Source organism: Acromyrmex echinatior, chromosome 2 (assembly GCF_024713525.1).
Source record: "Acromyrmex echinatior isolate Ae372 chromosome 2, ASM2471352v2, whole genome shotgun sequence".
NCBI lineage: Eukaryota > Metazoa > Arthropoda > Insecta > Hymenoptera > Formicidae > Acromyrmex > Acromyrmex echinatior.
In genome coordinates, this window is record NC_141853.1 from 7,219,380 (window position 1) to 7,235,601 (window position 16,222).

At 31.3% G+C, this 16,222-nt stretch overlaps 1 protein-coding gene across 5 annotated transcripts in view; it reads left to right on the forward strand.

The window, feature by feature from the left end:
• dpr12 (defective proboscis extension response 12) overlaps positions 1 to 16,222 on the forward strand; it is a 294,159-nt gene that overhangs the window by 229,933 nt on the left and 48,004 nt on the right. For all 5 annotated transcript variants that reach the window (XM_011069767.2, XM_011069770.2, XM_087416828.1 and 2 more), the window contains one exon: positions 149 to 283. In XM_011069767.2, the coding sequence (XP_011068069.1) occupies positions 149 to 283 (135 nt within the window). The remainder of the gene's footprint in view (positions 1 to 148; positions 284 to 16,222) is intronic.

The following is a 16,222-nucleotide window of genomic DNA, read 5'->3' on the forward strand; positions in this document are numbered from 1 at the left end:
ATTGAATTTTGCCATTTTTTAATTAGAATGAAAATGAATTATATAATCTGATTTTTTTTACATTAAAATTTTTTTCGTATTATATGAAACGTTTTATTTAATTTTGTGTGCAAAATAATTCACAGTTGCTGTATTTTTTATTTTGCAGGTCTCGAGAAGTGCAGGGATACTGTCACACTTTGTCAATCTAAATATAGTGATACCAGAGGCGTTTATATTAGGAAGCGACGAGCATCACGTCGACGTAGGGTCTATCATAAATCTCGTGTGCATAATAGAGAAGGTAAGACACGCTACATACCGCATTTGCGAGACGCTTACTTTATGCAGATACGAGCGAGCCCGCTAATAAATGTAAATAACAGAAATTTCTTGCGATAACGCAGAGACTATGCACGCAGTTTTCCTTTTAAACCGACCTCCTTTTCATCTCTCTATACAGTTATACCGCGAAAGCTTGCAAAAGTTTACATAGTATATCACGCGTTGCACGGATATTAACAAGTATTGATCGTTTTGTACTAACTATGTTTGATCATACCGGCGTTTTAAATCATTTACATTTTTAATATGTTTACATTTTTAATATGTTTACACGAGTCGATCGGTGTCGTACACATCGCAAAATTTCATTTTATTATATAAGTATAAAATTGTTTCCTTTTTCATGAAATAAATTACAGACGATCAATTTAACATTTCATTTTCATCTTTATTAACATCATTGCCCTGTTACTTGCTGTTTACGTAACTATACTTGTAATATTGAAAAATACGCTGTTTTAAATATTTATATTAACGGTCAAAATATTTCATTTTTTCCATTATATTTTTTTTTAATATCGTGTTGTATATTTCCTTTATATGGAATTTTTACAAATTCTTGAATCAGTTTACAATTCAGTTAGTTTTCTTAAATAATCTTAGTTAAAAAAAAAAAAAATCAAGACAGATAATATTTCTGAAAAAATATAAATCTCACGTCAAAAATTATCTCTAATCTCTCTGAAAAAGATTATCTCCAAATTTTAAATTTCAATATTTTCCGATTGTGGTAATAACTTGCATTATGTCCACTTAACATTAAATTGGTTATATGAATTTTTAATGAAAGCGAAAGCTTCGGTGATACGCCAAGCGAGGATTGCATTGCAACGTAATTTTTCCATTTCATAAACAAAATTGCAATATGCAAGGCGTACCCCTCGGGACATTCGCATGCGCGCGGGATTAATTATCATCAAGATGCGTTAATAGTAACCAGCTTCGCTGACTCGTTCTCATACGCTCGCGAATGTGGCGCAGTATGACATTAACAAGAGTAATTCGCGCGTATCGTGCTTGTAATCCCGCATTCGTCGTTTCATTCGTTCTCGTAACATTTGACCTACATCCCTGTATAGATTATTAACGTTTCCAGAAAGCGCGCGAATATACGCTGCCGTACTTTCCTTTCAAATATCATAGCATTTCCCGTCCAAGGCGCAGCTCGGCATTCACGATGTACATATGCCTGCGATATTTCAGTCATTTTATCGGATTCTGCCGCTTGTCTGCGGATTCCGCAATATGCAAACACGGCGCCATACTTCCGCCCTTACTCGATATTCGCGGCGCTGTTCAACAACGAAAGAAGAAATCGCGGGACCCGATGACGTTGATTCTATTTTAATTGGCAACTCTATATACCAGATGCCCATTAATTAAACTGATAAATTAAAACCGCTGCGCCCGTGCCCGCGTAACTGTGGTGCGGCCGGAAATTGATTAAATTCGTGTTCCGCTCGACCTTTCGGCTGCGTGCCGACTATCCTCCATTCTCAATTTAACGGGGCGCCACCGAGTCACTTTATTCTTTTATACCATTTCAATACGTATGTATATGTACGTGTTGATGCAAAAGTTTTTCCTTTGGAAGTGTCTAGAAGTCAGATTGACGTTATTTCTTCGTTTAATTCGTGTTCTACTTATGGTACAGCCAATGAAATAAACATCATTAATTCCGTGATTGTAGTTCGTAAAACATTGTTATTCTGAATTCATTAGAAAAATTCGAGATGCAAACAAAGCGAAATGGCGCAGAAATACAGTCTTATTTATGTTTCTTACACTCTTGTTGTATATATAATTCTACAGTACTTTACACCACTTTTATGTAAATTTAAACATTCTGTCGATGCTTTTTCTTCACCCATTATTGTACGAGAATAAGTTATAAGGAAATTAAAGAAAAAAAAAACAAATTACAATACAGTCAAAAAAGATACTCTCGATTGTCCTAAAATAACATCTTCACGTAATAATAGAATTACTCTGCTATTCCATTAATCTGCATAAAATCCTATTAAATATTAGAGAACATTTAATTATCAAAATTTATTTGCGACAAAATTTACTTCCACTACAGAGAGTCGTTATTATCGACTTTTATATACGTACATAAATTATAATTGCATTATCAGGTGTACAATTTTCGAGAACACGTATACGCAAAGAAAACGCGCAGTGCCATATCGATTTCATAGTAAGTAATTGTCAAGCGCAGCCATAAATACTGTTAATTAAACTGATAAATTAAAAGTGTCACGGTACAGGGTATACTTGAAAATTGATCGCACGCATATCCGCGCGTACGGCACGTGTGACACGGATATATATGTAGATGTATGCTTGCATGCAACCGCTCTTTACTTTTCACGCGAACGTGTCGAAACGCCAGAGCCATCGGAATTTACAAAACGCGAGTCTGCAAAAATACATCCCTGGGGATAAAAAGGTAGAGTGCACCGGAACGCCGGAGCGCTCACTAAATAAGGGCGAGCGAAATGCGGGCTGTTTAACTCCGGCAAGTGCAACCAGGTCGGCTTAACTTCGAAACGCAACCGCGCCTCTAATCTTACTTTGTCACGCGACCGCAGCAGTTAACTCTCTCCTTTCCACCGAGACCGAACGGTCGGTGAACCGCATTCGGAAGAAAAGTGTGTGACGTTGCGGATCGTAACAGGCGATACACCCTCCTCCCCTATTGCTCCCCTTCCTATTGCCAGTTTTCACAAGCATTTTTTTGCTAAATAAGCTCGGAAATGGCGATATGTAAATTCAAATTGCACCGATATGTATCGATTAATATAGCGCAATTTGTGTTTTTAACCGCCAATATAAATTCACGCTTCATTGGCTAATACAATGTATGTATCGACGCAATGTATCTAGAATTATAAAAGTGATATCGGACTCGAACTAATTGCGTCACGATCGGTAAACAATTTCATTGTTAAATCCGAGTGAATCCACCAACGCGACAGAAACTACATGAGAAAAAAGGGAATGAAATAATACTCTCCCCGTGCTCGTTTCCCCGTGCTTCTTTCTGCGAATTGGGATTTTTTTCTTCGCATGATTTTGAATCTCACTGATCTCGCGGACGTCGTTTGCATTTTTAAGAACACAAATTACGAACTGCAATATCTCGACGTATATATTTTAATGAAATAAGATTACTGTGAAATACAGTGAAATATCACGCAACTGCGGGGTGAAGTAATTTTTGTATAGCGAAAAATCAACGCACTCAAAACAGGATTTATTTATCAAAGAAAGAGAGAGAGAAAGAGAGAAAGAGAAAAGAAAAATTAAAAAGGAGAAGACAAAAATAGTAAGGTAACTATGCTCTGTGTGATTTACTTAAATTCTGCAATTTTTTCTCATTTTTGTTGACCTTAGAATGGAAAACTCATGATCGGATTCAAAACAGGATTTCTGAATATTAAAAAAATATGACATTTTCAAATATTTACAGAAATGCAGTAAAGATTTGAAGAAAAATAACATCTAGATCATATTAGGTACATATGTACCCAAATATATGTTACTCTCTTTTTTAAAAAAATATTGGAAAAATAAAAAATAAAGTAATCTAATATTACTTTTATAAGTTTATTAACATATTGACATGTTTTTCGACATATAAGAGTACACAAGGAACTGTTTTCCAAACAATTGACTTATTTACTTGTTTACTTATCTACTTATTTTCATGTTCAGCAGATAAATTAGAATCCATTGTCTGGAGTAACAAAAGCACCAAAAAACATTATAATCGATATGTGTACACTGTACACTCAGTATGCCTAGGTTGACTATATTCATTCTACCTTACAAAGGATTTTCTCTCTTCAGTTATAAACAAAATGTTAAGACGAAAATGTAAATTGAAACAGCGTTGTAACATATAATATAAACGGAGCTACAATAAAATCAACTACGAAAATTAATAACCAACTCTTGGTAGAAAGTAATTACTTATGAAACGTTATATCATGACCACGATGTTCTACATTTTGCTTTACTAACAATAACAGAATAATCAAATTAAGCAATGAACTGATGCAATCGTGACAGACGAACAACCTGTTACGACTTACTAGTGTTATCTATTAAATTCACTATATAATAAACGAGTAGGTCACATAGGATACTAGACCATAGAATTTTCTTATATTATTTTGATATTATATATCACAAGACAAATTATTACAATGACATATTACCAACTTAAAAAAATTAGGAAAAAAATGATTTCCCACGAGACTAATATTCGCCGCACGTCGTCGTTAAATTTCACGCGTACATGTTATAGCTTTACGTCATTGGTTACGTTGTACACAATTGCCGCGTCCCAGAGAGAGAGAGAGAGAGAGAGAGAGAGAGAGGGAGGAGAATATAGGAAGATAGGAAGCGAGAGAGAACGAAGAAATACGAGAGAGAACATCGATCGATACGGGCGCGCTTACGTTCGCTCCATCCGAGCTTAAAGAGGAAATTTTGGAATTGCCACCACAGACAAAGTTTTGAACTTTAAAGCAAGAGATAAAGCTCTCCCTCAGCCCCGTATTAGGGGAAAGATTTCATTGGACCACTCGGGTATAGCGTAGATAAAAGTTGCCGCGAATGGGAGACAAGTGTCTCACCCTCTCTGAACTCTCTTTAATGCGTAATGAGTATTCTTTTACTCGCACGAATAACATGTAAATCTTGTAAAAGTTAATGTTCCCGCGTTATTTATCATCTCGCAAGGATATTTCAATTTTTAAAAATTTACTATCGCTATCTTGGTACTAAAACGTTGAATGTCGTTTATTTTCATTTGACGAAAAGATAAATGCTTTACAAGTTGATATGAGATTTCCTTCATTTCAATATCGAATCGTTGAATGATACTGTGATCAATTTTATTGCGAAAAGTATTAATACATTTTTAACTGAACGTTTTACTCAAAAAGTGCTTGAAGCAGATTTTTTTTTATTTCACAACATTCAACAAAAATAAAAAATTTTATTTATAAATAAAAAAATCAGAAGGAAATAAATCACAATAAAAAGTCGTAGACCAATATAATTACAAAATTAAAAGTTTACCAATTTTAAACTGTAATAACTTTGCACGATGATTTAAATTATATCTAAACACGAATGAACTCGTCTATCAATAACATCTTTGATAAGCTGCTACATCTTCGTTTAATAATATTTCAATATACTTGCTAAAACATCAAATTTTATAATTTAGCAATAAGATGCGCATTCCTTTTAGTCTCATTATTGCGATTCAGATATATTCTAATTATTCTACTGTTAATATAATTAATAAACACAAATTTAATAATGTACATAATTCAACAATTGAAGGAAACTGTCGTGAAATAAATATAAGATACTTTAAAAATAGATTATACTACGTTTTTTTCCTTATTTTTACGAGAAATTATAATTGCGATAAATATGCATTGTATACCGCGAGAAAGAAATATTTATTTTCTTCACAACATTTCTCTGATTGAAAAGGAATTAATGGAATTAATATAAGTATCTAGTTTTCAAGTACAGTTGAATCATCGTTTCAATCCTTCAGAGCATAATTATTGTAATGATAATTATTATACTAGTCAGGATGGTCATTTTCCCTTCTCTCATCGAATCGCAATTAATTTTCTTGAGTAACAAAGTTTCTTGATATTATCAACGTAATTTTTCATTGAAAGATATGCGCATAAGACTTTCGTATCATTAATGTTTAAATTATACGTTGTGTAATTTTCAAATTTATGCGTATTGCAAATATGTAGTATTGTATTGCATTTTGATTTATTTTATAGTTTTGTCATAGCATTTTAACTCTCCAACACCATCCCAAAATTTTCGATCATAGTTTACATTCTGAACTGTTGAGGAAAACAGCATATATTTTTTATAGTTCCGGACTGCAAAATCTGAAAAAATTTTTGTTCACTTGTAAAGCCTTTAACGATAAGTTTTTATTATAATAAAAATTGAACTGTATTTTATTTATTTTTTACACATTGAAATCTAAATAAGAATTTTGTGAAAACGTGATATCGACTGTACTTTAAAAGGTACAAAGTGGTGCTGAGGATTAATAGTTTTGCTACATAAATACTAAATTAAAATCAAAATTTTTGAAACTTGTATTATATATTACAAAAAAATACGTGAGGTTTGCTTTAAAACAGTTGTATACAATAATTTCTGCATATTTCCTGTTGTAGCTATTTCGAAATAATATCTAATGAAATGAAAAATATGTAACTAGGAAAGAATATTAATCACCGTATATGTAAAAATTTTTGAACCTATAATCTTTTCATTTTAAATAGAAAGTCGAAAAATTAAAAACTATAGATATAAGTTTGCAAGCAACAGTCTATGCACTGTTTCTGGAATAATTTTGTTTAGGATTACACACTTCTCTTTAATTTTCATCTGGATGTTCAAATTCTTTTTTAGAAAAAATATTTTAAGAAATTGCTATTAATCCGATAATTTTCTGAAATATAGTGCAGAAAGCACAAAATATTTTTCAATCGCGTAATTCTTTAAAATTATAACAAAGTAAATATATTTTAATTTAATTCATATTTTAATTTAATTCATATTTTAATTTAATTTTTTAAACTTGTATTTTTAATTGTTTTAAACTTGCATTTAGTTTATCATATTTTAATTTTATTTGTTAAACTTCCATTTTATTTAATGTAATTTTATTTAAATAATATATATAATGATTTACGCAGTTATATATAATTAAGTTTTTACGTAATTAATTAAATGTACAAATTTCCCTAATACAGTATCAAATATTATATGAGTCGATATATTAAATATGTATTAACATTTAATATTTTTTTTAATGAATTAGTTTTTATTTTTTTATAAATTTGTGCTTATTTTGTACTTTTATATAATATTTATATTCTAATATAAAATTCAAGAAATTGTCAAAATTATTTTGTTATTTTATTATAAATATATATTTAAAAATATTTACTTAAAAATAACACATAATATATAGTGAACACATTATACGTATCATAGTACAATATCATGATATTATTGAGTGTGAAATAATATTTTGCTACCTATATTTTATGTCGACTCGAAATTATTCGAGTCACTTGGGCACAATCAATAAAAGCGTGTCGTACTTCCGTTTCTCGTAAATGGAAAATCGTTAGAGTATATACACGGTGTAACGCGTAAACGATAATCGAACCATTCTTACGATTACTTTTCGATAAAGGAACAATACCTTCTCGCATACAGCAGGAGCATAATGAAGATACCAGTTTATCTTATTTTTGTCCACCGCCATGCTATGTTTTTAAAATCGTACGAAAGCCGCTTACAGATAAGCACCTACACGATACTTCCATTTGCCGATTGGACAAAAATCAATATGTCCGCCATAAGCCAATAGGTAGAATTTTTTAATCGTCGCGAGTGCCAGATACTGCAGTGATGCAAGCCGATTGCATCGATTTGTAGTGATTCATGGCGCATTATGTTCTGTCGACGTTCATACAAATGGAAAGAGAGAGAGAGAGAGAGAGAGAGAGAAATGTTTACACTTACTTAACTGTATTAAAACTGAAGTGAGAGAGAGAAATCACAAGTATACATAAATCCTTTCCAAAAAGTATTGACAATTACGAGATTGATGTAAAACAATAACAGATTAAGAGCGAAGCTTCGATTAAGCCCGAATATTAAGTATTATAAACTTTCTCGATATATGGATTATTATTTCACTAAAAAAAACATTTATGGAATATTTTAACAATACAATTCGTAGAATAGTAGAAAAGTATAATAGAACAAAAATTTTAATTATATATGATTAAAAACAAGAAACAAAACTTGTATATTCAAACAATAAAAAGAAAAGACCTAAACGAATAAATAGATGTATATTTAATAATAACTTTTGTCAGAACATAAAGAGATAGGATAATTCTTTATAAGCTATAAAGTAAACCGAAACGTCCCATCTCTTTACTTTATTGTAATATTAAAAGTTATTATTAAGTATACATCTTATTTGTTCGTGTATGAGTCTTTTCTTATCTTTTTATATATGATAAAATTTTATAGGTGACGATCTTTGGTTATAATCAGCATGAGACAAATGTTTCCGATAAAAATTAAACTATAGATAACTATAGATAATTGATGATGACAACACGCCGTCACCTTATAGATAACGAATCCGAAAGACGACAGAGTAAATTCAGAAAGACGAATACAGGCATGAATCTTGCGGTAATGAAGCACGGCTTGATTAAACCGCGACTTGATAGCACGCCACACAAAATTATGATAGAGCCAATTAAACTTTCGGTAAAATTCTCATTAGCAGCCATGCGGAAGCCAGAAGCAGCTGAAATCATTGCATTTCGCGGAAACCCGTCGCCGCCGGTTTTCTCGTTAAAAATATCGATCCCTCCACGGCCTAGTTTCTGCCGAAGAAGTATCGTCTACGAAGCGAATTTCTTTCTCGCTGAGCTATAAAACGGTAATAAAAATCACGCGAAGCTATCGAAGTCTTCGTGTGGTGACGTTTCATAGATTCGCGTGTTCGATACGACGCGCGGAAGGCCGATACATACATAAAAGTAGGCTCAAGTGAAATGCTTAAATAAAGCGCTCACTTACAATAACGACGAAAGATGGAAATATACGATGACATAGCAATGTATGCAATCGCCAAATAACATGATAGCTAATACATAGTCTTTTGATAGCACCGTTATTCAACGTTTTATACTGGATGCAAACCATAATCTCTGATAAAATTCCTATAGTATATTCTATCTTGTATAAGATAGGAAATGATGAAGTAAATTTTTAGTGTCATACTTTATTACTGAGATACTCTGTAACTCCGAGAATAGAATTTGGAGATTACATGAAAATGGATTGTGTATTATTGTTGTGTGTGTGTGTGCGTGTATATATATATTCTCATTCAGACTTAAATAATTAGAGGAAACTGTAATAATTGTGGACTCTCATTTTTTTTATCTAATTTTTTTTTAATTATATTCAAATCAATGATATTGCAAACGTTAATTTATTAATCTAAGTTTAATATAAAGCGCACTTAAAATGATTAAAACAGTTCATAAAATAAGAAAAATTGTTTAAAGAAAAAAAGATATTGATGAAATTTAAATAGCTTAAATTTATAGAAAATTTTATATTTGTTATCAAATTGAAATATATCTGATTCAGAAGTTTCTTTTCATGAATATATTCTCCTAGCAATACTCTTCCGTTGAATCCTGTCCTCGTAAATGTTTATCACCTCTTCCTCACTTCGCAGATACCTTTAGGGATCTTCTAAAATTATTTTAAATGATAACTAGAGATTTTTACGAAAATAATGCTATGCAATTAATGCAATATGTGAGGTTCGTATTATTCAAAGTTATTCAAGCTTATTTAACTTATCAAAATAGAAGAACAAGGCTTTAAGAATTAATTTGGAATATAAACTTGTAACTTTTGAAATCACGTTAACTTGACATAAAAAAATCATGCGAAAAAACTGTAATATGTCTCGCAATAGATAAATATCAGTTGTTAGTGAAAAGGTCGCGTTAGTCGTGACAGCAATTGTTTCACAACTTCGATACTTATCTAAAGACCAAATCTTTTAGAAGAAATGGTGTGTTATAACAGAATTTTAAATAGAGTTCACACTATTATCCTTTTCTCTATTATATCACGAATGTTTAAGGGTAACAGATATTCAAGAGGAGAGAGAGTTGATAATTCTGTCTCGCGCGAAACTGACGCGTAATGTACGCTGCTAAAAGATGGGATGAGATAACAAGGAAATTTCTTCGTTAATACGGAAAGTGGTCCAAAGGACTAGTGTTTTTTAAAATTAACGATCCATTCTTTTGACACAAAGACTTATGTCGTTAGTTGCATGCGTGGTCTTTCATCACAAGCTAATAGGATTGTAAACGTTGGAGAACAGCCGTTTGTGGCAATCGTAATGTGTATACGATACCGTGCTATTGTATGTGTAATAATTGAGAGAACATGTGAAAGGGCGGTAAAACCAGGCATTAATTTTCACAGTTTCTAGTGGAAACACTTCAAAAGCCCAAGGAAAAAGGGAAGGTCTATCCTCGTCTTTTACACCCGCTCTAGCTAGTCCGTAATTATAATCCCCCAACCGTAAACATCATGTACATGCGTCCGCGTATAGTTGCAATTTACAGCGTTAATTTACATGCACACCTTGGACAAATTCATCAGCAAAGTATGACTACCGAATGCACACAAAGCGGATTGTAATTTAAAAGTTACATTCGTAAAATTTACGCTTAGTATATGAAGTATTTCAGAATTTATTATAAATAATGCTCCATTATAATTGTTACTGATAATTTCGCCGTGGTAATGATTGTGTAATAATTGTGATTTGTATTTTTGCAGCGTCACATTTGAAATGGCAGCATATTTTTTCCAATATGAATTAATATTATAAAGATATATTACTAGCTTGATTACAATTTTTTTCTTTATTTCCATAATAATTGTATACAATTGATGAGACTGTCAAACAGATTAATATTTTTCTTTATAACTGAACACACTTGACGCACAATTTTGTCGAAGGACATAACTCTTTTCTGCTTGCATAATAAACTTTTAACAGATAATGTTGAACGATAAAAGTATCGATTTCCTGTGCCGCGTGCAACAATTATGCTAAATTATTATTGTAGTCAGTAACTTGAAAACATCGCTTAACGAATTTTGCTTAAAATTCCTTTGGCACAACCACCACAGCAAGACGCGGAAGTAAGTTTCAAATTCAATTTTACGTTGCGTCAGTACTTTTAACGAGGAGGTAAAACGTTTTGTGCAATAAGCGCCCTTGTCGTCTCTCCAAGAGGATCAACGTCGGTCCTCTGTAATCTTGACGTGTAATTCTTCAGCAGCAGTAAATTATGATTATATTTAATCATCTTAGATATAATATAACCATAAAATATTTAATCACATCAACAAAACATTCAGTCTCGAAAATATTTTTCGCGTGATTTTTGCATAAAGCCTTTTGCACATTTTTTACTGAAATTTAATAAAATAAAAATTTTTCTAAAAATTTGAAATAGCACTCAAAAATATTTTTTGTACAATATTTCTACCGACGATTTCGTATAGACGTCTTTTATGATGCTGAAAATATTTTCGACGACCAATATCCATCGTGACGAGTGTTATATACAGCGAGTTAAAATATCACGCGGTGAGAGCCTCATCCTTCCAACATTCACTCTTCATAAACAGAGACATATGTGAACGCACGTGTCAGTTTTTTAGAGGCTGATCCATCTAGGAGTATTAGCCTTAAATCTCGAGATAATACTTGAACTTTCAGCTGAGTCAGCCTGAATAAGAGAAAGCCTCTGATATAAGCTTTTTGTCGGACATAAGCTTCGCTCTGGATACGACGGATGACCGAACACACATAGACAGATATATTCTTTCTTTCTTAATAATTCCGTAAGCAGATTAGGAAGTTTTGCAAGGAAAAAGATCGATCATATTTAATTTCAAAGAATGCTGTTTTTTTTCGATTTCTGTTGTGAGATGAAAATAAAAGAATTATATCGCGCGGAAATAGAAGTATTATAAACATCCAAAAAGTACTTTTGGCACCACGATTAAAATGATCATTAAATAATATAATTCAGATGAATTAAAAAAAATATATTATTTGGAATATATATTATTTAGAAAAATATACTATATATTAGAAAAGAAAACAAATTAGTATAAAAAACAATAGATATATTTTGAGCAACATTCCATTTTACAATTATTCTAATAAATATAATTTAGAACTGAATTATACATAACGATATTTTAAACAATTAGAAACATTACTAATTAAAAAGTAATAAATAATTAATAATAAGTAATAAGCAATTAATAATGGGTTATACTTTCCTTGATTTTCCGATATTGACTTCAATTAAATTCTGACACTCACATTTATTATTCATGCTTATATAGACATTTGAGAATAAATAATTAAATTTATTTCTTATACTTATTTATATTATTTATGACAGTTTTTACGTATAAATAACTATTTTATTTATAAAAGTATTTTATATAAGTGATCTCTTATAACACCTTACTAAAGACGTTTTAACGACACGATGCATGGTTTCAGTAAGTTTACGTCAAGCGGCATCTAACGTGCCTTGTAATTCGTCAGCGTTTTGCCATTAATTTGCTAACCGAGTTACACGCCCCAATAAGCGCACCGCCAAATTTCTACCGCGCGATTACGTGCTCCATTAATAAACCTCACGTTAATTAACTGCATACTTAATTAATTAATCTCGAGGCCCGTTTGACGTCGATAACATGCACGACTAACACTTAAGAAACTTGCCAGCCTCCGTTTTGATGCGAGACGTCTAGTCAACTAACGTTTACATGACCGCTGCTCCTTTTTGACATAAGTCAAATTAAAACAGTGCGTGATGAGAGAGACTTCGAAAATTATATCGACGCTCATTTTGTCCCGTCGCGTTTCGACTATTTGCTAGAAATCTTTAACAGTATCCATATAAAAATTTTCCAAAATTTCTAAATCCATAGCAGCATATAGATTACGATCAAAATACTTAATTTGATCCAAATATAATATAGATATATTATCAATGTATGGAAGTTAATATTTATTTAAAAGTATGGGGGTTTTTAACACAATTAAGCGATGAGATCCATATTCGCTCAAAATAAGTCATGGTGCCTAATAATATTTTTGTTAAATTTTACAATTCCCAGTTCAAATAGACTACGCGTCGATTATTTATTAATTTTGAAATCTAAACTTAAGCTGGAACATGTATTATCATAAATTAAATTAACAAGCAATTTAATCGTACTGATGTTAATGAGCATCTTTAAAACACTAAAGAATTTATTGCTAAAAGTATGGATTTTATAATTGAAACAAAAAAATAATACGGATATTCTCTCATGTATCAGATATTTTACATTTCATCACTTTTTTTATAAATAGAATGGAATGAAGACTAAAATAAAATGATGAAATCTGTTTTGTATACACATTATTTATTTGAAGGAAGAAACTTTAATTAATGAAACAATTTCTCATACTATTTTAGAAGCAAAATTCGCAAGTATCAGAAATTTCAGAAAGATCATCGATATCTTATTAACATCATAGTATGTCAACATCTAAATTAAAATGACAAAACAATTAAATTTTCGTCGCATGTTGATTTCCGAATAATACAAATTACTAAGTTGAGTGACATTGTTTGACATCAAAACTAATAATATTTTCCAGATAATCTCTTATTTTATAGAATTACAATTTCGTGCAGCACGACAGTTTCGCTAAATCTGACAGGATCGATTCGATTAGAGAATGCTATTTAGCAAGCGTCACTGGGGGATTTCTAGTTCAACGGCATCTTATCCTGTCTTGAGAATGACTTCTTGACGATAATAGAGCATGCAGAAGCGTCGCGCGATTTCCGGAGCTGCTTGCGACATACATTTCTGCACGTCGCGCCACGCCAGGCGCGCCGGTTGTGCCTGACGTTCATCGTACGACACCGGGACTAATTACGGTGCCTCTCCTATTTAACGGTAAACAGGACGCTGCATAGCGTCTTCGTTCATATCCTCCCGCTCCTCCCTCGAGACGACCCACTCTCAGAATTCTTCGACCCACAATCAAAAGTGGGTCGATGGTAAACGACAAAACATTATCACTTCAATGCTTGATCCGAAGAATAAACGATGGAAGGAGTAATACGATGATGCTGCGAACCTGACTTGGTACACTGTTAAATTTAATATATTAAAACAATGGTTAAATTTTACTATACGGTTCTAAATTTAACCATTGTGTTAGTATAAAATAATAATTGAGTAGGTCGGTGGCGACTTTAAATCAAGTTAAATTTGGTTGATTTAACAGTGATAATGTAGAATTATTTGGGTTAAATCTTTGCACAGACGATCTTTCTTTATTTAGCACATTCTTACTAACGTCAGATATTATTAACGCGATATATTAGTCAGATATTATTACTGCTGTGTCTCTTGATTCAATCTTTATTTATTTTCTTTCTAAGAGACAATACAAAAATATAAAAATAAAAATAAAACTTTTATCTCTAAATATTGTAAATAAATTCTTATTTATTCTCTAGGTTGTCTGTATAATGTTTTTCGAAAAAATAATCTTTTGAATTTTAAAATAGTATCTTTAATATAAATAATTATAAAACTAGAAAAATAATTTTTTGAATTTTAAAATAGCATCTTTAATATAAATAATTATAAAACTAGAGAATAATATGAAAACACATTACAACTTTTATCCCGCTAAATTGGATAATGGCACATTGTATGCATCATATAAAATTTGTTACGCATGAGTGCTTGTATTTGCATACGCGTATAATTTTGTACGTTTGCACGTACGCGCATTGTCGAAACTATTCATATTTCGGGAAGCATTCCGAGCATTTCATTTTTATAGAACGATCCTTAAACTCGTGTCATACTACGTATTACGCAAATTGGATTTGGATTGCGAATTTTTGTAGAACGATCCTTAAGCTCGTGTCATACTATATATTACGCAAATTGGATTTGGATTACGAATTACGAATCGTTGATCAATTAATCTGATTCGCTAGTCAATAATTCACAGTTCCCAATCTGAATTAAATTCGCAAAGCGTAATGTAATATAGGCTTTGAATTCAGATTGCCGCATCGAACGTTATCTACAAAAGCAAACTGGCTTACTTCAGCTGTTGTTCGACTTTAAAGCCATCGTAAAAAAAAGTATCTGAAGTTCCAATCAAATTCCAAAAATATGTGCGTGATATCGTCATTCGCGTAATACTTCATATATGAAGGATGAACTCAGTGGAGAAATATGCGCTCAATAAAAGTGCCTTTATAGTATATAAAATCTACAATAAATGGGACTTTTTTTTATTTGACAAATCTTTATTTCACACTCTGTTTAACCCGATTGACATATTTAAACTTGATATGTAAATACGCGTAAAATAAATAAAATATGTAAATAAAGGCGCAGTAATGTTTTACAAATTTATTACCCTAAATGGCACTAAATTGTTCTTTTCTTGCTTCATAATTATTATTCGCACTTATTTAAAAATAATATATTATTCTTTATTTGTTATAAAAAAATTTATTTGTGTTATTGCAGACAAACAATTTTTTACATTAAAATGATTAAAATAATAAAAAGATGGAGTTATTATTAACATTTCATTAGTAAATTAATATCGGTATAAGAGACTCGTGACTTTCTCGTGATTATCATATGAAATTCATTAGACTATCATTCATGCAATAATACACAAATAATATGTAGATTACGAGAAACTTATTATTATCGTTGGCAATTTGTTTGCATTTCGATTACAAAATTCTGCAAGAATAGCATATTTGTGAGATGAATCGAAAGCAATGAGAAAAATACATAGCTCCGAGCAAATCCGTCTTAACTCGTGCAACTACAATGTTTATATTTGTATCACACTAATGGAAATCACGTATCATAGAACGAATATTTCAGTATTTTTCTCTGTAAAATATAATTTACGAGATTAAGTGCATAAATGGTTTGATGTGGTGATATGAAAAAATACACAGATTTAATAAACTGGAAGGACGTGTGAATTGTGCAACGTGTTGTAACACGATAATGACACAGCAATTTATTATTTTATAAAAATAAATAAAGAACAACAATGAGTTTATAAGTCTATGAGATTTAATTACAGATCAGTTTGTAGAAAGTTCCA